The 20,652-nt window shown below is 41.8% G+C and overlaps 2 protein-coding genes and 1 long non-coding RNA gene across 5 annotated transcripts in view; 1 reads left to right on the forward strand and 2 right to left on the reverse strand.

Moving 5' to 3' along the window:
* The window catches only part of LOC139535489 (guanine nucleotide-binding protein G(I)/G(S)/G(T) subunit beta-1-like), a 27,066-nt gene extending 11,027 nt beyond the window's left edge, over nucleotides 1-16,039 (reverse strand). The window contains exon 1 of the mRNA XM_071334928.1: nucleotides 15,630-16,039. The gene's annotated coding sequence lies outside the window, so the exon portion shown is untranslated. The remainder of the gene's footprint in view (nucleotides 1-15,629) is intronic.
* Nucleotides 9-15,620, reverse strand: LOC139535490 (uncharacterized). 2 transcript variants are annotated; one of them, XM_071334930.1, is made up of 2 exons: nucleotides 3,431-15,620; nucleotides 9-3,279 (listed from the first exon to the last, which is right to left on the reverse strand). In XM_071334930.1, the coding sequence occupies exon 2, from the start codon at nucleotides 1,891-1,893 to the stop codon at nucleotides 1,204-1,206; it is 690 nt and encodes a 229-aa protein (XP_071191031.1). In that variant the 5' UTR covers nucleotides 1,894-3,279; nucleotides 3,431-15,620; the 3' UTR covers nucleotides 9-1,203. The 2 variants fall into 2 exon arrangements, with proteins under 2 accessions (XP_071191031.1, XP_071191030.1); XM_071334929.1 differs by having other exon boundaries at nucleotides 9-1,933; nucleotides 2,036-15,620.
* Nucleotides 13,649-20,424, forward strand: LOC139535495 (uncharacterized). 2 transcript variants are annotated; one of them, XR_011667140.1, is made up of 3 exons: nucleotides 13,649-13,710; nucleotides 19,985-20,082; nucleotides 20,189-20,424. It is a non-coding gene; the product is annotated as an uncharacterized lncRNA (long non-coding RNA). The 2 variants fall into 2 exon arrangements; XR_011667141.1 differs by lacking the exon at nucleotides 13,649-13,710 and having other exon boundaries at nucleotides 19,884-20,082.
* Nucleotides 20,425-20,652: the final 228 nt, after the last annotated feature.

Here is a 20,652-nt window from a genome sequence, read left to right on the forward strand (position 1 = left end):
GAAAGAAGGGGGGGAAAAAAGTCTGTCACAGAAAACAACTGACATCCCTCAGACATTATTTATGGTACTAAATATGGATACAGGATATATCGGTGAACATATCGGAATCAGACGATATTATCTAAAAATGCCAACATCGGTATCGGCCCGAGGTCTAGTTTAACGCAGATGTGCAAAACTAATGTCAAAGCTGACGTGCATACCTATATAAAAAGGTACATTACGTAATGACGCCACATAATATTTTGCGTCAGACATGCAACACAGCATTCCTAACCTCGCCCACAATGTCTGCTGTGTGGATCGAGCAGTCAACATGTCGAGCAGCCATTTGAAAGAGTTAGAAAATTTCAGCGAGACAACTCAAAGGCGAAATCCATTAACAGCAAGATAATGGAATTCATTGCACTTGACAATCAACCATTCTCGGTCGTGGGTGATGTTGGCCTTCGCCGACTGGTCGAGCACTGCTACGCATGTTTCCCTACCGGAGTTACACAGTAATAGCGTCACTGCAGAGTCAAATAACACTATTTGATGCTTTTAATAAGCCTTTAATTTGACATGTCAAATAACACAGTTCTATTTACAGACTGTTGTGTGTTCTGAATTTGCGTGTGCAAGCCAAGCGCCACCACTACTATCAGTAGCACTGTCAAAGCTAGGGATGGGTATCGTAAAGATTAACGGTACTACTACTCTTACCGATACTGCTTATTGATCCGGTACTTTAACGGTATTCTTAATGGTTCTTTGTTATTTTTTACAAAAAAACTCGAAACAAATTAACAGAATAAAAATTTATTTATTTTCTGAATTGTTAAATAAATGTTAAAAAAAGATTTACAGCAGAGGAAACAGCAATGTTTTCACTATCATAGACTTATGTTGTGATGGAAATGTAAAACAAATGAAATAAACAATATTTTCCGGCAAAAGAAAACAGTGGTATAGAGCAACACGGGTGGGGAATGTAGGTAGGCTGCAAAAGGACTAACAGTTCTTCGCAGTTCTTCTGGAGAAAGATAAACATATTTGCCTTCTCTGGCAGAAGCCAGGACCTCTCCTGGATTATTGTGTTCCCTGCAGTAGAAAATACCCTCTCGCTAGGGGTGGAGGAGGCTTGAGCACAGAGGGAACTTGTTGCAATGTTTGTGAGGGGCAATGTTAGTTCTCTTCTTCCACCACCACATCACAGGATCTTCAGCCATGGGGATGGCCTTTGTAGAGCTCGACCTCTAGGTCAACACGCTCGCTGAGGGACGAGATGTCCTGTTGGATCGTCAACCTCAACTCCCTGTTCTCTGAGAACAGCTCCTCCAAGGCACTCCTTGTTTTGTACAATGGAGGGACTGTCTCCTCCATTTCCTCTCCTTCAGACTCCTCCTGTTGCTCTGTGTCTGTCTGCTCCGGCTCCTCTGACAGCCCTGATGTTGCTCCTGTCACATTGGCCTCAACAGTTGCCTTCCTCAGCCTGTCCCAGGTGGCGTCACTCAGCGGCCTCCCTTTAAATCTGGGGTCCATTGCTGTGGCCTCATGCAGGAAGGCTTGAATGTCCTCATCCTGATAGCGCTCGGAGAGGTTCTCCCATACCTTCTCTTTGATGGTTGCCACAAACGTATCTTCATGCTTCACAATGAAGTGCTTTTCCAGTTTTTGGAGGATGGGTATGATTTGTCCACAGGTGGCATTATTTTCACAAGACACACACAGTGTGGATGTATAGAGGATTCTCATGAGCTGGACAAACTCCTCAGCCTTATGGAAGTCCTCGTCCTTCAGACGGTCCAGGTTGTCCTTGGTCATTGCTTTTCTCAGTTGTGGGTCCAAGGGTGCTGCTTGGATCACTGGATACTGCTCCATGAATCTCTCTATCATTAGACAGAGTTCCATCTGGTCTTGACATCAAGGATGAGTGAGTGATGCGGAAAGCCTGAAACAAAAAACTACATTACCGGACACTTGAATATTGAATTAAATTGTTAAATGTGGGAATTTCAAAATAATACTTTAATAGATTGAACTGGCTTCTTACCAAGGAGCTGCTGCTTTTCCTTCAAGACTGTTTTGGACATCGAGGATCTCTGGAACCACACGACCATTGCTCTGATTCAGGCTGCCCATTTATCAATGGAAGTCACTTTGTAGATTTTCTGCGCTGCCAGATTCAATGTGTGCACAAAGCATCCTATTTTTAGGATGTGTAGCCTCTTGATGGCAACATCCATATTGCCAGCATTATCAACAGTCACAGCTACAATCCTGCTCGGCTCTATCTCAAACTCATCCAGTGTCAGATCTCCTCTGCCACTACTTCGCCAATTTGCGATTTGTACACTGCCCTGGTGTGGAGGACCTTCTGTTTTACACTGCCCTGGTGTGGAGGACCTTCTGTTTTACACTGCCCTGGTGTGGAGGACCTTCTGTTGTACACTGCCCTGGTGTGGAGGACCTTCTGTTTTACACTGCCCTGGTGTGGAGGACCTTCTGTTGTACACTGCCCTGGCGTGGAGGACCTTCTGTTTTACACTGCCCTGGTGTGGAGGACCTTCTGTTTTACACTGCCCTGGCGTGGAGGACCTTCTGTTTTACACTGCCCTGGTGTGGAGGACCTTCTGTTTTACACTGCCCTGGCGTGGAGGACCTTCTGTTTTACACTGCCCTGGTGTGGAGGACCTTCTGTTTTACACTGCCCTGGTGTGGAGGACCTTCTGTTTTACACTGCCCTGGCTTGTATAGTGCACTGTAACAGTGAGATAGTGGTCCTGACAGAGGCTGGTCCACCCGTCTGATGTGATGGCCAGCTTTGGCACGTCCTTCAGCTCAGTGATCACATTGGCCTTTTCTACACCATACCAGGTAGGAATTAATGTGTCACCGAGGTAACTCCTGGAGGGAGGGGTATATTTGGGGGTGAGTGCCTTGCTCATCTCCCTACAGTAAGAAAATGATTGTTTTCATGTGTTGAATTATCACTATTGAATTATTGTGTTGTGTATTGTGGAGTGATGGGACTAACATACAACCCTTTTATTCTACTAGATCCTAAAGATTAATACAACTCAATATATACTGACTGTTACCTAAAGCCCTTGGACTCCACTGTTGCAAAGGGGTGTAGGCCTTTCACTATGAACTTCGTCACAGCTAGGTGGCACTCATTCACCCTCTCCTCAGTCATCTTCCCACTAGCTGCCAGTGTGAAGGGGCTTTGGGCTCGTCTTTGGCATGGACCAGCGGTATTAGAGGGAGGAGTGGGTTGGTTCATTGTAGCTGCAACTTTAACAAAAAAGTAGCAAAATCTTTAAATGGGTAATTGAATTTAAGAACGCACCCAGAGCGAAACAATCAGCTGGCTAATGGTTCCTTTTGATCATGAACCCATGTTCTCATAATTGAGTTAACTCCGTGTGTGGGCTAGCATACATACCTAACGTAGATCGGACAACGAGAGATGAGCCACGAGCTAGCCAGTCGAAAACTGTGCATTTCTCTACCTGTACATGATGCACTTTCCATATATGTTTGGATAGATTGCGGGTGTAGCACTTCTCTCATCCTTTAAAAACAAGAAATGGACAGTGACGGGGTTAAGGGGGGGGATACCTAGTCATTTTTTGCATCATCATTGCATGCGATCATCAAAGCCACTTTAGCACCGCCCTAAAAACCCGATTCAAATTCGACACAAACCTTCAAATAGGTATGTAATGATACATTATATAAACTCTTTATAGTGTTTTATTTACATTTTAGAGGCGATAAGATGATAAGTTGGACAGATCGAGTGAAAAAAAGCAATTTTCCCCACACATCTCTCCTTCTCACTATCACGCATTAGTTTCGCTTCCCCACCCGCTATATTTAAAAAGACCCGAAGTGGCTCATTGCCTGCTTGAATTATACAGAAACGGGCAGTGTTTAGGTCATGTAATTGATTCTGTTGGAAAGGGGAGAAATTGTGCTTTACAATGGTATTGACATTACAGTTGATCTGGAAGTATTACGTTTTTGGGGCGCTAAAATAAGGGCAATTGTACGGACCAAGGCGATGTACGACTTTACGTTACCTAGCTAGCACCAATACAACCAGCCTGAAAACAATGACCAGTAGAAACTGCAGTCATTTTCATTCTTTTTAGCAATGATTTTGGAATCCTTGTGAGTAAGTATTAGCTAGGCTGCCTATTGAAATTGAACTACAGTTCATGAAAATGAATAGCCAGCTACTTAACCCTGTTGCCAAAAGCTAACGTTATAAGCAACCAGCTAGCTTCATCTGGCTAGTGAGGCTCGACCAGACTGGGTTATGTGTTATGAAGCTAGCCACAATAAGGATTAGGCACAATAGTGGAATTTGTGGTTTGCCTTCAAAATAAAAGTACCGCTTCGAAAGTGATGCAGATGGTTACACTTGGTGGAATCATGCCATATTTAGACTAGATAATGTTTTTTTTTTTTTTTTTTTTTTTTTTAAATTTTATCCCCTTTTCTCCCCAATTTTTCGTGGTATCCAATCGCTAGTAATTACTATCTTGTCTCATCGCTACAACTCCCGTACGGGCTCGGGAGAGACGAAGGTCGAAAGTCATGCGTCCTCCGAAGCACAACCCAACCTAGCCGCACTGCTTCTTAACACAGCGCGCCTCCAACCCGGAAGCCAGCCGCACCAATGTGTCGGAGGAAACACCGTGCACCCGCCCCCTCGGTTAGCGCGCACTGCGCCCGGCCCGCCACAGGAGTCGCTGGAGCGCGATGAGACAAGGATATCCCTACCGGCCAAACCCTCCCTAACCCGGACGACGCTAAGCCAATTGTGCGTCGCCCCACGGACCTCCCGGTCGCGGCCGGCTGCGACAGAGCCTGGGCGCGAACCCAGACTCTGGTGGCGCAGCATAGCACTGCGATGCAGTGCTCTAGACCACTGCGCCACCCGGGAGGCCTTAGACTAGATAATGTTAAACAAAAGTTGGAATGTGAAGCAATGCAATGGGGTATCAGTCTACTCGGTGACACCCACAGAACACAACTGTGAAGAGTTTGAGCAAATATTAGCATTGTAGGTCTTACCACGGGACTGGGACTGTGTGAAATCACCTCCCCGGTCAGCCCATTGTGTGTATTGACATTCATATTGCACTGTACATCTTTACCTAAGGATTGGGGATCAATTAAATGCGGTATCAGCCTACTCAATACCCAAGATATCTCCCCCCCCCCCCATTCCAACCTCATTTAGCATGATCTATTCAATTATGGTAAAATTCTACTATTTATATTGATTTGCATCACGGTCAATGACACTTATTTTGAAGGCTAACCGCAAAATCCACTATTGTGGCTAGCTTCACATAGATGGGTCCGACCACCATTAACCAAATAAGAACTCATAAATTAGGGTTATTTTAGATGACACTTAGCTAACTATAGCTACTGAAACAGATTGTCGTTTTGCTATGTTTTTGGGGAAGAACATTGTTTGCATCCATGAGCTAGCTAGCTTTTTTTATGACCAGTACTGTAGGTGCACGAGACAACTTTACCAGCATCATAGTATTGGTATCGAGACATTACACAATCGCTCGTATTTATAACTACATAAAAATGTATGAACGCATTAAATTATTATGTGATGTGCAGTCATAGTCAGGTCCTGATTGGTCAACAAGCTTATTTGACACGTTAAATAGTGTTATTTAACACGCAAAGACCCAAACAGCGTTCCATAGTATGAGAAATCCTCGTTGAGAATGAAACAACGAAACAGCACACCAAGTAAGTGAAAGAAATAGGATTTGATTATGTTTTACTGGTAATGGGGACATATGTAAATGCAAACAAAATAACTTTTTGGTCAGTGTGGTGTGTGTAACCTTTAACTAGGCAAGTCAGTCAAGAACAAATTATTTTTTACAATGACCGCTTACCCTGGCCAAACTCGGACGACGCTGGGCCAATTGTGCACCACCCTATGGGACTCTCAATCAAAACCGGATGTGATACAGCCTGGATTCGAACCAGGAACTGTAGTGACGCCTCTTGCACTGAGATGCAGTGCCTTAGACCGCTTCGTCCATCGGTGTGTGTTAATTATTTAACTGTACTAGAATGCTTAAAAAAAAGGCAGCTAAAATTCTAAATATCGGTATTGTTTTTTTTGGCAAGGAAAATATTGGATATCGACCAAAAATGTCATATCGGTGCATCACTAACTAGTACTAAATAACGAACAATAAGTATATGATAAATCATGAATAAAAATAGCCTGGCTTGGAAAATGTGTAATGAACTGTCAATACCATTTTGACCATATTCATCTCATCCCTTCATTGTGCTGTAAAAGCACATTTGAAATGGCCCAATTCAGACAAACAAGGATATATATATATGGACGTTACAAAATACGTTTTTCCAGAAAAGGTGATACATGGAATCACCCGTCCATCAAGGATAGGGTAAATTCTTTCATAAAGCAGTGTCGCTCTTCAATGAATAGGCTAATGACACATATTTGCATAATACATGTGCAGATGGACTTTATTGTCCTCTTCAAAGAACTCACAGCCAGAAAGGTAGTAGCAACTTTCCCTCCACAGGGAAACTTATTGTGTAGCCATTAGGCTACATGACAGATAGTGTCATAGGAAGAAGTGCATCCGTGCTGACACTGTTTCTTTGGCTCGTGCAGGCTCACACTCCCATAGCCTACATTACAGTACATCTCTTGGAGCAGGCCCATACACTCTTAGAACGCCTCTCCTGCCCCCTGCCCTCACCCCTCACACAACCATGCTTCTGACTCAGTCCCATCTCAATGTTAGTGACATAATCCTGAGACACTTTAGCCAAGTCCTGTTAAGACATGACTGGCCGATGATCTGGATGCTCACTGGTTTAACCAATGGTGTCAACTGCCAAGTGATCAATACGCCATGTATATAGATACAGGCCGATCTGATCACACTCTTCAGGGCAACCTCAACACACAATTTAACCAAAATAGTAGCCAAAAGCGCCAGATCTTCCTATTAGTCAAGTAATTACAAACATGGCCATAGGAAGCACATAGGCCGCCTAGGTCATTTTCAAGAACTGCTAAAGCCTTTGCGGAAAAAGAGCATTACACACGTAAAATAAAATAAATGCCACTGATACCTACCATCTAACCGATTCATTATAGGGGAAATACTGCACCAAGAAAAAGCCTCCCAAATAACTATTAGTACACCAACATGACTATCAGATTACATAAGTACATTTCCCCCCTATTTCAGATAACATTTGAATAACATTTGAGAGAAAAGAAAGCAAGCCGTGAATGGAGAGATGATCCACACACCTGCATTGTGAAAGGTAACAGTAATGCAGGACACAGGTCTAGACCTCACATTACCATAAAATTGGATTAGCCTATTTGGAAATGAATGAAAAAATAAAAAGATAAGAACTAGGGGTGTGAATATTTAAACGTTAACTAAATTGGGACCCTTAAACATTAAGAAAATTGTTTTCCTCCTCACAAAATCAAAATGTTGCTAGCTCGCCAGCTCTTGCTCTTTGCTAAAGATCTGAGTGTGTGTTCAATCTTCGGTTTGTTTAAGCGTAAAATATCCTAGCCTAGTCATTGATGTTTGGCCAGTCTTTACTGAAATTGCGAGACATTGCAAGCCAAGAAACTGCAAAAACACAGCATTCTAATAGATAGGCCAAGTGCACGGTTCTGACAGTCTGCCTGGTGGCCAACCTGCGCCTCCCCTTGCAGTCCCTCGAGTGTTCATGTTCTCGGCAGTACAAAAACTAAATCAGTCTATACCGTTCCAAAAGAACTGAGTCTTAGGAGTCGATTCCTGGTGGAAGATGTGCTCTTTCCACTAAATGTCTTGGTAAGTCACGTTATTTAACAAACGTTAAACTACTTTTTTTAGGAGAGCATGGTCTGTGCACAGGCAGCTCAAGATGATTTGATTCACAGTTCTGGTCACCTAATGATGGATGTTAGTCACGCTTCAGAAGCAGTATTCCTTTACAGACAAGTAAAATGCCTGTTCATTGGCGCTTCGAAACGAAACCACCCCTGGAATTAGTTTTGGCATTTAAAAATGACTGCAGTAGATATAACTTAAAATTGCCCAGCCCTAGCAGTCATACATACGTAATAGGACTATTATTCTATAATTTTGTTGTATTACTTTAACAGAAAACCAAATAATAAAAACCTTTCATTTTAGCTCGAGTTCTTCCTCTTAGCTAACCCCATCACCTTACGTCACGTACAGGATTTCACTCAGTACGGTGCCCAAGAATTTGAGTGCTAGACTGAGGATGTTCTCTAAAAACGTACCACCTCATCCTGGAAGGTCCTCTCCAATTGGCTAGCCCTCATATCTAGCTAGAATGTAGCTAGAATGTTGCACATTCATCTTCTAGTCTTGCTGATAAAAAGTATCACTGTTAAAGGCCAGTACAATACCAGTATCGCAATACTCGTTAATATCGTGGCAAGGAAACAAAACACCAAGCGGATTTCACTTCTTAAGGAAAACAGCACAAATGTCAGAAACAAACATCATGTCATCGAGTCACATGCATTTATCTAAGCTTATAGCACACAATATCTTACATACAGCAGGTTTTTTAAATGACCAGATTTTGATCTTCTTTGGGATTTCATTTTTGCCACGGGGGGAAGAAAAATTGCGATACTGGTATCGTCACGGCCCTATGTTAAAGGCAGACTCAGCAATATGACAATACGAGGACCACCGCAAATAAAGATGAGCGAGATGCAAGACGTCACTCACACAGTATGTGCGCGGGTTTGCATCACGCTGTTAGAGCATCGTAGCCAGGGCACCAAAAAGTGGAAAAGTTGAGCCTCGTGCTTCACTCTTAGTTGTTGCAGAAATTATCCCACTATGCTATTAACTGTCTGTATCCACGTCATGTCACCAAGTCTACCTTTAATTCCATGACTACTTCCCAATACAGCCTTCCTAGAGACATCAAGGAAGAAATTGTGCATTGAATGAACCTTAACATGAGAAGAGTGACTAACATGAATCAGGAGGGAGACACTAGGCCTAGACCTATAATGCAGTATAAAGCACTAATTACTGTTGTATCCGAATGTGGGACATAGAATGTCACTGTTAATCATGGCAGGGATAAAATGTAATTAAAGTCTTCCAATTCTGCACTGGCATTTGTCCAAAGATCTCATTCATTGAGTTTGATGTTAAAGCCTGGTTTTACGTTCCTTTGAGTCAATTTGGGCACACAATTCAGAAGCTGCTCAAGACTAAATGTAGGACAGTCACACTTCATCCCTGCACTTCCTCAGGGTAAGAAAACAATGGGAAAAAAACTGAAATGTGGGTGAACCAGATGCTCTTGGAGTCTGTCCATAAGCCATTACTGTAAGGAGTTTCTATGCCCCCCATCATTTCTTCAAGCGCCTGATCAGGGTCAGCTGACTGCATGATAAGCAGGGAGTTGTGGCAAATAGCCTTGAGGTGTGGCTTACTGACTGATCAGAGGTCTCTTGAGGGCAGCCTGAGTCTGCTGGTTCCAATGGGATTTGGGCATAATAACAACAACCAAACTGTTGTGACAAGAAAATAAAAACTCAAACGAGCACAGAATCTCAAACACAGCATTTCTGCTCCCTAGAATTCACGTTTCTTTCAACCTTAAATGTTGTCATGTGATTGTTTCCATGCAGGCAGACAATACATTCACCTCTTAGAGCAGAATCTCACTGTCATTACCTGGCACTCTACCCTGCTGCCATATGAACATAGTCATTGAACCCTGGTCAGTTTACATACACACCGTATTCTGGGGTTGGGCAGTATCCAGATTTACATAACGTCTTCTCATCCCGGGATGTACAGTATTACCGGCTTAGTACACAAGTGGGCACAAAAAAAAAAAATCCATTACCAGAATGCTAACAAAATTAGCGCAAGTAATAGCATATTTAGCTAGCAGCCTCAATGGAAATTCAATAACAAACTAATGTCTAAGACAGGCAATCCAGCTCAAAGTTATACATACAGTCCATTCGGAAAGAACTGACCCCTTGACTTTCCCCACATTGTTAAGTTACAGCTTTGTTCTAAAATGTATTAAAGTTTTTTTCCTCAATCTACACACTATACCCCATGACCAAGCAAAAAAAACTGAACTATCACATTTACATAAGTATTCAGACCCTTTACACAGTACTTTGTTGAAGCACCTTTGGCAGCGATTATAGCATTGAGTCTTCTTGGGTATGACGCTACAAGCTTGGCACATGTATTTGTGGAGTTTCTCTCATTCTTCTCTGCAGATCCTCTCAAGCTCTGCCAGGTTGGATGGGGAGTGGATGGGGAGTGCCATTTTCAGGTCTCGCCAAAGATGTTTGATCGGGTTCAAGTCCAGGCTCTGGCTGGGCCACTCAAGGACATTCAGAGACTTGTCCCGAAGCCACTCCTGCATTGTCTTGGCTGTGTGCTTAGATTCTTCGCCCCCAGTCTGAGGTCCTGAGCAGGTTTTAAATCAAGGATCTCTGTACTTTGCTCCGTTCACCTTTCCCTAGATCTTGACTTGTCTCCCAGTCCCTGGCGCTGAAAACCATCCCCACAGCATGATGCTGCCACCACCATGCTTCACCGTAGGGATGGTGCCAGGTTTCCTCCAGACGTGATGCTTGGCATTCAAGCCAAAGAGTTCAATCTTGGTGTCATCAGACCAGATAATCTTGTTTCTCATGGTCTGAGAGTCCTTTAGGGGCCTTTTGTCAAACTCCAAGCGGGCTGTCATGTCCATTTTACTGAAGAGTGGCTTCCGTCTGGCCACTCTTCCATAAAAGGCCTGATTGGTGGAGTGCTGCAGAGATAGGAGAACCTTCCAGAAGGACAACCATCTCCACAGAGGAACTCTGTGACCATCAAGTTCTTGGTCACCTCCCCGACCAAGGCCTTTCTCCCCCAATTGCTCAGTTAGGCCGGGTGGCAGCTCTAGGAAGAGTCTTGGTGGTTCCAAACTTCTTCCATTTAAGAATGATGGAGGCCACCGGGTTCTTGGGGACCTTCAAATGCTGCAGACCTTTTTTTACACTCTTCCCCAGATCTGTGCCTCGACCCAACCCTCTCTCGGAGCTCTACGGACAATTCCTTCAACCTCATGGATTGGTTTTTGCTCTGAAACGTACTGTCAACTGTGGGACGTTATATACTCCAATCAAGTTGTAGAAACATCAAGGATGATCAATGGAAACAGGATGCACCTGAGCTCAATTTCGAGTCTCATAGCAAAGGGTCTGAAGACTTATTTACATAAGGTTTCTGTTTATTTATTTATAATTTCTCAAACAAAAAAAACAAAAAACGTTTTGCCTTGTCATTGTGGTGTAGTGTGTAGATTGAAGAGGAAAAACAATTTTATCAATTTTAGAACAAGGCTGTAACGTAACAAAATGTGGAAAAGGGGGTCTGAATACTTTCCAAATGCACTGTAGGTTTTTATAGGCATTTGTTCCTGTAGGCTTAACCAGAGCTTGCGTGCACTCAGCACGTGTGTGTGGAGGGAGCGGTCCGAACGCAATTGAATGAATGAGACAGAGGGAAAATGGAATTTAGGTAGAAGAACAATGAGGAGCTTGGCTTGGTTTCTTTTTTGTTGTGCCTTGCAAACACATGTACAAAATGGAACACTAGAATCAAAGCAAATTAATGTTGTCATCAAAACAACATTTTTCTTGCCAGATCGGGCAGCCACAAAGCACATTCCACCAAATAGTTTTACAGTATTTTATATCTCTAGTTAAAGATTGAGCTGCCTTTTATCATGTAAAAATGTTCAAGTAATTGCATAATAAAGCACTAAAAAGACCACAAACGTAGGCCTATGTGTTGTAGAAAGCTTGATACTCTAATATCAGTGCAACAAATGTCATATGGCTAAAGCTGGATCATAGAAAAGACCATAAACAGCACTATCACTGACCAAGCCTGTAATCCTAAAAGCTCAAACCATCAGACAGTAAATATTTAATCCCATCTATGCCCACTAACAAAACAGCTGGAAAAAACACCGGGGTCAGAAATCTGTTTTCCACTCAGAAAAAAAAGCATGTATGATTAGTCTCTTCCACACAACATACTTACAAGATTGTTATCGAGGTTGTCCTTTTATCAAAATTAACTAATGCTTAAAACACACATCTGGGATAAGGGTGGTGGGGTTTTAATTCATACCTTCTGTCATGCAACAATTATGATCTGGATTAAATACATGTAATTGGGTGTATCACAGAAAAAAAACACCCTGCAGTAAAGTTTACCCTGGCATTGCAGACAATTCATGCACATTCACAAGACCATCAGTGGCAATTGAAAACCTGCCTAACAGCTAGCTTTTAGTGCAAATGTTGATCATGGAACACTCCTGTTCTGATGTCATTTGACTGCACAGGGAATACAATTGTTAAATTACGAGCCTAGTTGGTTTAGCCACAGAAAAATCCAGAAACCTTCCCGCTAGCCATGATTGGCTGAGATGAGTGGGCTGGACATGAGTTCAGATGAGTCTGCCATGTAGCACACTTGTCTATTTGAGCTAGTCAGTATGTGTAGGTAATCCTGTCTAACACTGTTTAAAAAAATATATATCACTTAGTAGAACTGCATAAGTGTTGCGCTCCACTTTCTGGAGGACCAAGTTTTGAAATCAGTGGAATTAGAGTATGATAGCTAAGGAGATGGAAAACCTCGGTCTCCGGATTACATCTTCAAACGAAGCAAGTATCCATTTCAATAGATTGTCACTGCGACAACTGTTGATAGACGTAGCTAGTAAATTCACTCTGGCTATCTACTCCGATTTCAGAGCACTCTCATCTGAGTGTACCAGAGCGCAGAATAACTGACAAATTTATGAATGCTCAACACCTGTTGAATATGGCCGGTGTCAGTAAACATGGGCAAAAAAGCGTAAATTGTTGCCAGCAGCACAGTTGCAGTCACCAACACCCTGGATAACATAAAAACAGCCCAACCAAATCAAATCAAATTTTATTTGTCACATACACATTGTTAGCAGATGTTAATGCAAGTGTAGCGAAATGCTTGCGCTTCTACTTCCGACAATGCAGTAATAACCAACGAGTAATCTAACCTAACAATTCCACAACTACCTTACACACAAGTGTAAAGGAATGAACACACAAGTGTAAAGGAATGAATAAGAATATGTACATAAAAAAATATATGAATGAGTGATGGTATAGAACGGCATAGGCAAGATGCAGTGGATGGTATAGAGTACAGTATATACATATGAGATGAGTAATGTAGGGTATGTAAACATATAGAAGTGGCATTGTTTAAAGTGGCTAGTGATACATTACATCAAGATGGCAAGATGCAGTAGATGGTATAGAGTACAGTATATACATATGAGATGAGTAATTAGGGTATGTAAACATATAAAAGTGGCATTTTACTAGTGTGAGTAAAATGGTCAGTGAGCTGTTCTCTCGTGTGTCTGGAAGTAGCTAGCAAGCTACTCTGACATTAACCAGTTAGCTTGGGTGCTTGACTGTTGTTGTTAGGACAGAATGCTTGGCTCAACCCTTAAAGGATGGGTGGGGCTAAAGCTTAAGAGGGTGTGAACAATGCTGACGTGGTGTAGGTATCAAACCATTCAAAGGCCATTTTCTTAAAGGTGAGACTACACCTTTATCAACTTTCAAAGCAGAAGTACTTTCCCATTGTTCCTCAAATGCAGTGTATGATATACCATTTTGTAGCTCTGTGTATCTCCTTTTATCCAATGTAAAAAAAAATATATAGAATATTTGCTTGCATCGCAAGAGCACAATTTGCATCCATTTTGAATGTCACCTGAAAATAACCCGATGAAGTACTCTCTGTTAATCAGATGAGGTTACCATATTTGTTTGAACAACTACTACTCTTTGTTGATACAATGTTGCAAATGCAAGAACTGCTCTTCTCAAACATGGGTTTGGTTCCACTGTATACTTCCAGATTTCTTATGTAATTCACATTGAATTATTATTTTTAGCTGGATTCGAAGTTTGTAAAAAAGGTTCGGGTAGCTACCACTACAGTTACACTGACCACCTCAACCGATGGCATACTAATGTCTTGCATCAATGGAAACCTGTGAGGCAGCAAACGCCATCTTGTTCGCTGCCGCTTGTAGGCCTACTAGGGTTGACGAATCAAATCTAGCTAACTACTACCAATGAAGATGGATTCAGTTTCATTTTATGTTACATTTGAAAATAATGTGCAATCTCACTATTTAATGCAACATGTGAACAGGCACCGAGATGTAGATCTGGATTTACAATATTACCTGAATGTACAGTTTAACCAAACAACCCTGTTCAACAGCAGTGACCTCAACACTACTCACGTTAGCACACACTTCACTAGCCAACTAACGTTAGCTAGCTACAGTATATCAGACAAGGGACGTTTTCAGCAGGGTGCGCGGTGGATTATCAGAAAGAGGGGGCAGACAAGAATCAAACAGAAAAGAGCCAACAAAATGTAATACAGAATACGGTTTCAGCATTCCTGTCGCCCCCGTGTTGGACTTGTTACTCCAGCACCTAAAAGGAGTTAGCGAGTGTTGCTGGCCAATAAAATCCAATTACCTTGTTAGCTAGTACAGCTGTGTCGTTAAAGCCAGCAGTAGCCATTTAATGTGATTAAAATGTACAGCACAAAAGCCAACGAAAGCAATTGTGCTACAGTTAAGGTGGGGGATAAATTGCACAAATTGATTTAGTCAACCTGCAACTAGTGTTATAAATGCCATCTAACGTTCGCTAGCTAACGTCGTTAGTCTTGCTAACGTTAGTTAACTGTATAGCTAGCTGACGTTAACGTTCTGTGTGGGTTGCCAAATCAAATGCAATGTCGAAAAAGTGGTCATACTTCACCAAAAGCGCATATTTAACAATGCCTCAATTTATTTGAACACAGACCATAAACATTATCGGGAACCAAGCTAGCCTGACTAATTAACACTCAGATTCCAAATTAACGTTAGCTACCTAGTGCCTGGAGTTAGGCCATGGTCGTCCATCTCAAAAATGTTAGCCGGCTAACAAGTAACTACGTTAAATAATGTAGTTTAAGTTCATTTTAGGGATAACGAAGCACGACTAATATGTTGAATGGAAATTAAGCTATCTGGGCAACATTGTTGTAGCTCGATACAGGTGTAGCTAACTGTGTACCTAGGCTAGCTAAATTAGCAAACTAACGTTAACTGGTTCAAGTGTTTGCTGTCAGTAACGTTAGTTAGCTACCAAGTCAGTTTCTCATGAATTTGTCAGGGTCCAACCCGTCCCTGCAAAGAACTCAAGCTGTAAAATATAGGTAGGCTACTGTACAGTCTGTGTAGCTAAACACATACTGTAACGTTACATTGCTAACGGTATAACTAGTTAGCACTGTCAACTGGAAAACAAGCTCTCTCGGCTAAACGAACGCGCGTTAGCCAACGACCCCACCACCGGGCAGTTAGCTAATCTAACACATCGACCAATAATCCCACTATTGTATGTTTGAATTGCAAATGTGCAACATTTCACCATCCCTTACCTTTTTCTCGGTTGGCGTTGGCTTTTTTTTATTTGGCATTGACTGGAAATGGTAGCTAACGGTGTATACCTCCAATCCACGCATCAACTAACGCCCGTGAACCGCTAGTTTGCAAATCCCAGTCCGAGTTTTTTTTCAACAACCTGGACCAACCTGCACCCGGGAAAACAATCACTCCACTCCCTGCTGATGACGGGAGACAGACTGCCTGTATTTGCAACTGTAGTCTCAATAATCGGTTTCCACTAATGTCTTTGCCCGATTTATATTTCATTTAGAAGCCACTTCCTCTTAGTCTATGACACCAGTCTGTTTAGCCGCCCTTTCTCAGTAGTCACTCTCTTCTTCACCCGGCCACCGAACAGCGAAAATGGGCGCGGTAACCCTGCAATCAGCTATGGGAAACCCCACGCTCTGCAGCAGCGCTCGCACACGCACAAAATGAATTTGGCCATTCGTTTAGAAAAAATACAGTAGGCCTAGTAATCAATGCAAAATACCAAAATAATTGTCCAATAAATTGATCATTCATCTTGGTATATTATGTGTTTACAGTAGTTCATAAAATGATATTCTATACTACAGCTACATATAAGTATTTTACAGGAAATTATGTTTTGACTCAAACAAATATAAGGATCAAGTTGGTTGCACCAGTTTGGGTGGGTGGGGGCATTTGTGAAGAATGGCAAAGATTTTGGGGTAACTAATATGTGGCCTTGTGGTTAGACTGACCTCCCTGAGATTGGAAGGTTGGGAGTTCGATCCCTTGCCGAGTCATACTAAAAATGGGACCTGATGTGTTTCTGTTTGGCATTAAGGAGATAGATTGAGTGTAAGGCACTGCAATAAACTAGCGTCCTGTCTAGGGGCTGTACTTGTACATCAAGCTGCCTCACACTACAGAGACAGGCTCGTGCAAGGTTACTTATGAACAGATCTCCTACCCATAATTAGTTTTGGACAGTGTTTGTGTATCTGCTGGGTATTTATATATTTTAAAAAGTGTTCTAGACCCGTAAAAAAAACGTACGCTCTTTTTCACATCTAAAATCTGTTGCTAAAATAAAACCAAGGCAGAAACATCTGTTCTGAACAAAGGATCCATGAGCCTAAGGCTTTTTCTTACTGGAGATGACTGTGAATCCACCATGTACTGGTAGCATTTTCTAAATGTTCCCTATGGAGCTTCTTTCGTTGAATTGAACTCCTCTGCGCTATTAGAAGTAACCTTTGGCTCTAAGGTTGTACTAAAGAGATTCACTCGGGACTGCAAAGCACCTGCTGAAAAGAAAGCTCGTGAGAGGAAAAGGTCTCAGAGCATCTCAGTCTCGGAGCAGTTGATGTCACTGTGTAAACCAACGGTTAACAACATATTTAGATACAGTGCATTCAGAAAGTATTCAGACACCTTGACTTTTTACAATTATTTTTACGATACAGCCTTATTCTAAAATTGATAAAAACATATTTTTCCTCATCAATCTACACACAATACCCCATAATTACAAAGCGAAAAAGGTTTTTAGAATTTTTTTGGGGGGGAAAGTATTCAGACCCTTTGCTATAAGGCTCGAAATTGAGTTCAGGTGTATCCTGATTGATCATCTTCGAGATGTTTCTACAACTTGATTGGAGCAAAAACCAAGCCATGAGGTCGAAGGAATTGTCAGGAGATTTTGTCGAGACACAGATCTGGGGAAGGGTAGCAAAAAATGTCTGCAGCATTGAAGGTCCCCAAGAACACAGTGGTCTCCGTCATTCATAAATGGAAGAAGTTTGGAACCACCAAGACACTTCCTAGAGCTGGCCGCCCGGCCAAACTAATCGGGGGAGAAGAGCCTTGGTCAGGGAGGTGACCAAGAACCCGATGGTGACTCTGACAGAGCTCCAGAGTTTCTCTGTGGACATTGGAGAACCTTCCAGAAGGCCAACCATCTCTGCAGCACTCCACAAATCAGGCCTTTATGGTAGAGTGGCCAGATGGCAGCCACTCCTCAGTAAAAGGCACATGACAGCCCACTTGGAGTTTGCCAAAAGGCACCTAAGGACTCTCACAAGTACAGAGAGATCCTTGATAAAAACTTGCTCCAGAGTGCGCAGGACCTCAGATTGTGGAGAAGGTTCCCCTTCCAACAGGACAACGACCCTAAGCACACAGCCAAGATAACACAGGAGTGGCTTTGGGACAAGTCTCTGAATGTCCTTGAGTGGACCAGCCAGAGGCCAGACTTGAACCTGATCGAACATCTCTGGAGAGACCTGAAAATAGCTGTGCAGCGACGCTCCCCATCCAACTTTGAGAGAATATGCAGAGAAGAATGGGAGAAACTCCCCAAATACAGGTGTGCCAAGCTTGTAGTGTCATACCGAAGAAGACTCAAGGCTATAATCGCTGCCAAAGGTGCTTCAACAAAGTCCTGAGTAAAGTGTCTGAATACTTATGTCAATGTAATATAAAATAAAATAAATTTAAACCTGTTTTTACTTTGTCATTATGTGTAGATTGATGGGGGGGGGGGCTATTTAATACATTTTAGAATAAGGCTGTAACGTAATAAAATGTGGAAAACGTCAAGGGGTCTGAATACTTACCAAATGCGCTATATACTAATCATATTTATGTTACATTTTTATTATCAAAAGGATTTATATTGACAAATGACATGCCAGAAATCAGTCATATTTAACAGATGTATACCTGTTAGTCTCATGGCACTGTAGTTCCAGCAAGTACAGAATAGATATCTCTTGGAAAAAGTGTAAACCCATCCCCTATATACAGTACCATAAAAGGTCTCCTTGTATAACTAACCCAGGGGAAAGGGTAACAGAGGTTCTTGAGTAATAAAAAAAGGTAGATTTAGTCTCACTATGAATCGTGTCTGTAACGTCCGTCGTTAAATGAAGACCAAGGTGCAGCGTGGTAGGCGTACATTTTCTTTAATAAAATGTTCCACCAAAAAAACAATAAACAACTCAACGAACAAAAAGCTTAGGAGTGCAACCCATACAACAAACAAAGACAAGATCCCACAACAGAAAGTGGGAAAAAGGGCTGCCTAAGTATGATCCCCAATCAGAGACAACGATAGACAGCTGCCTCTGATTGGGAACCATACTCGGCCAAAAACAAAGAAATAGACAACATAGAATGCCCACCCCAAATCACACCCTGACCTAACCAAATACAGAAATAAAAACGTCTCTCTAAGGTCAGGGCGTGACAGTGTCGGTGTACATCTCCTGTCAATTTTTCTAGCACCAAACAAAATGGTGAGTAACCTTTTGGAAGAATTCATCTATTTTCTATAATTTGTAGGATTCTACAATTTGTCAACATGGGCTCATATTTTATACATATTACACCTCTATTTACATTTTCTTTAAAACTGACCCTTGGCCTTGGGCATGAGCGTAACCATTTAGTAGTTAGGTACTTTCTTTGTACTTCTTAATCTGAGTGCGTTATTTACAGGCCTACATGACATAACATATTTGGATGATTGAACTTTACTCAGTTCTATCAAAGGTTATTCTTATTCACCCTTTTTTTGGGTGAATAGCCGACAAACTTTTATAACTTTTATAGCCGACGAAAAAAAGTCGTCAATGCTACACACTTCACTGTCCCACTGTCAAATTTTGTATGAAATTTTATCAAATGGTGCTGTTCTTCTCACACAGATGAGTGATTCACTTTTTCTGTGAAGATTCATTTTAGTATGAGAGACAGAAATCAAAACCATTGTACCGTAACATGACATGTAGGATTTCTCTGTCATCACTAGATGTCAGTGTTTCACTGGGATTCACTTGTGAAATACTAGTACTCAGGTCTAGGCATTTAGTTTATCTCTGTCTTACCACCAATAAATACCAACCACCCAGTACGAATAAATATTGATTCCACTAACAACGTTAAAGACATCCTTAACTTTCTTCTTTATTTTTATTTATTCAAAATACATCCAAAGAAATTGTATAACTAAGGCTGTCAAATTCTCATTTGGTTTCCTATACACAGCTATATATAGCCAGTGGTAATATCTCCCCTTATCACCTGTTTTTTTGTCATCACAGGCAAAGGTACTTTTAACAGTGAGAGCTTCCTGGGTTTGATGGCATTGGTTCATGAAAGCGCGAGGGGCCAACATGCTATGCTACGAGCTGCTTTCAAGGTGTTTGAGAAAGAGGCCGAGGGATATATTGAGTGGAATACCCTGAAGTAAACCTAACAATACCTACAGCAACTATGGCTTGATTCCAGTTCAGATACCTTTTTGCAGACTGTTCTTCCCCAATATGTACTTAAATAACTTTTAGAATCAGTAACAAACCACCTCTATTTGCAGGTATGTGTTGATGAATGTAGGAGCACCACTGAATGAGTTAAAGGCAGAGCAAATGATGGAGGCAGATAAAGATGGGGATGGAAGCTTCGATTATGAAGGTAAGAGTAGACTAGTCTCTTTTGAATTTTATCTTGCTTAGAATAACCTGGATAGGTTTGAACAAATAACCTTTTTACCATTAAAAGCGTAACATTTTCTTCCCAGAATGTGTGACCATGATGACTGGAGGCTCCTTCAAGATGTGCTAAATGAATCAAAGAAGGCAAACATGAATAGGAAACATTATATTGGTCAGGGTTGACCGTGTAGGTTACTGTTATGAACATCATGCTTCACCTGTTTTGATCACGCATGTTGATAAAACAAGACAATTGCTTTCACTCTTGGTCCTCAAGTATGCAGATGTTTATATTTTAATTCATATAAAGATGTGGCTATTACTACCTTGTATGCTGACTGATTGACTTCTGATGTAAATATAGTCATTCATATGTATGATTTCTTAAAATGACAACAACAAAACATCTGAACAACCTTAAGGTACTATATGAATGAAAAGAGCTTGAGTGAAAGCACCTTGGCCTCACTGAGAATCTCCAGTCCCTTGCCTTTTTAGAGGATATCCATCAAAGGGTTAAGTTCCCCAGGCCAGCCACCCCCTCTGCCTG

Source organism: Salvelinus alpinus, chromosome 12 (assembly GCF_045679555.1).
Source record: "Salvelinus alpinus chromosome 12, SLU_Salpinus.1, whole genome shotgun sequence".
Taxonomy (NCBI): Eukaryota; Metazoa; Chordata; class Actinopteri; order Salmoniformes; family Salmonidae; genus Salvelinus; species Salvelinus alpinus.

Excerpts from the sequence above, each read along its gene's own strand:
- LOC139535490 (XM_071334930.1), bottom strand. The coding sequence starts at position 1,893 with ATGGAACTCTGTCTAATGATAGAGAGATTCATGGAGCAGTATCCAGTG.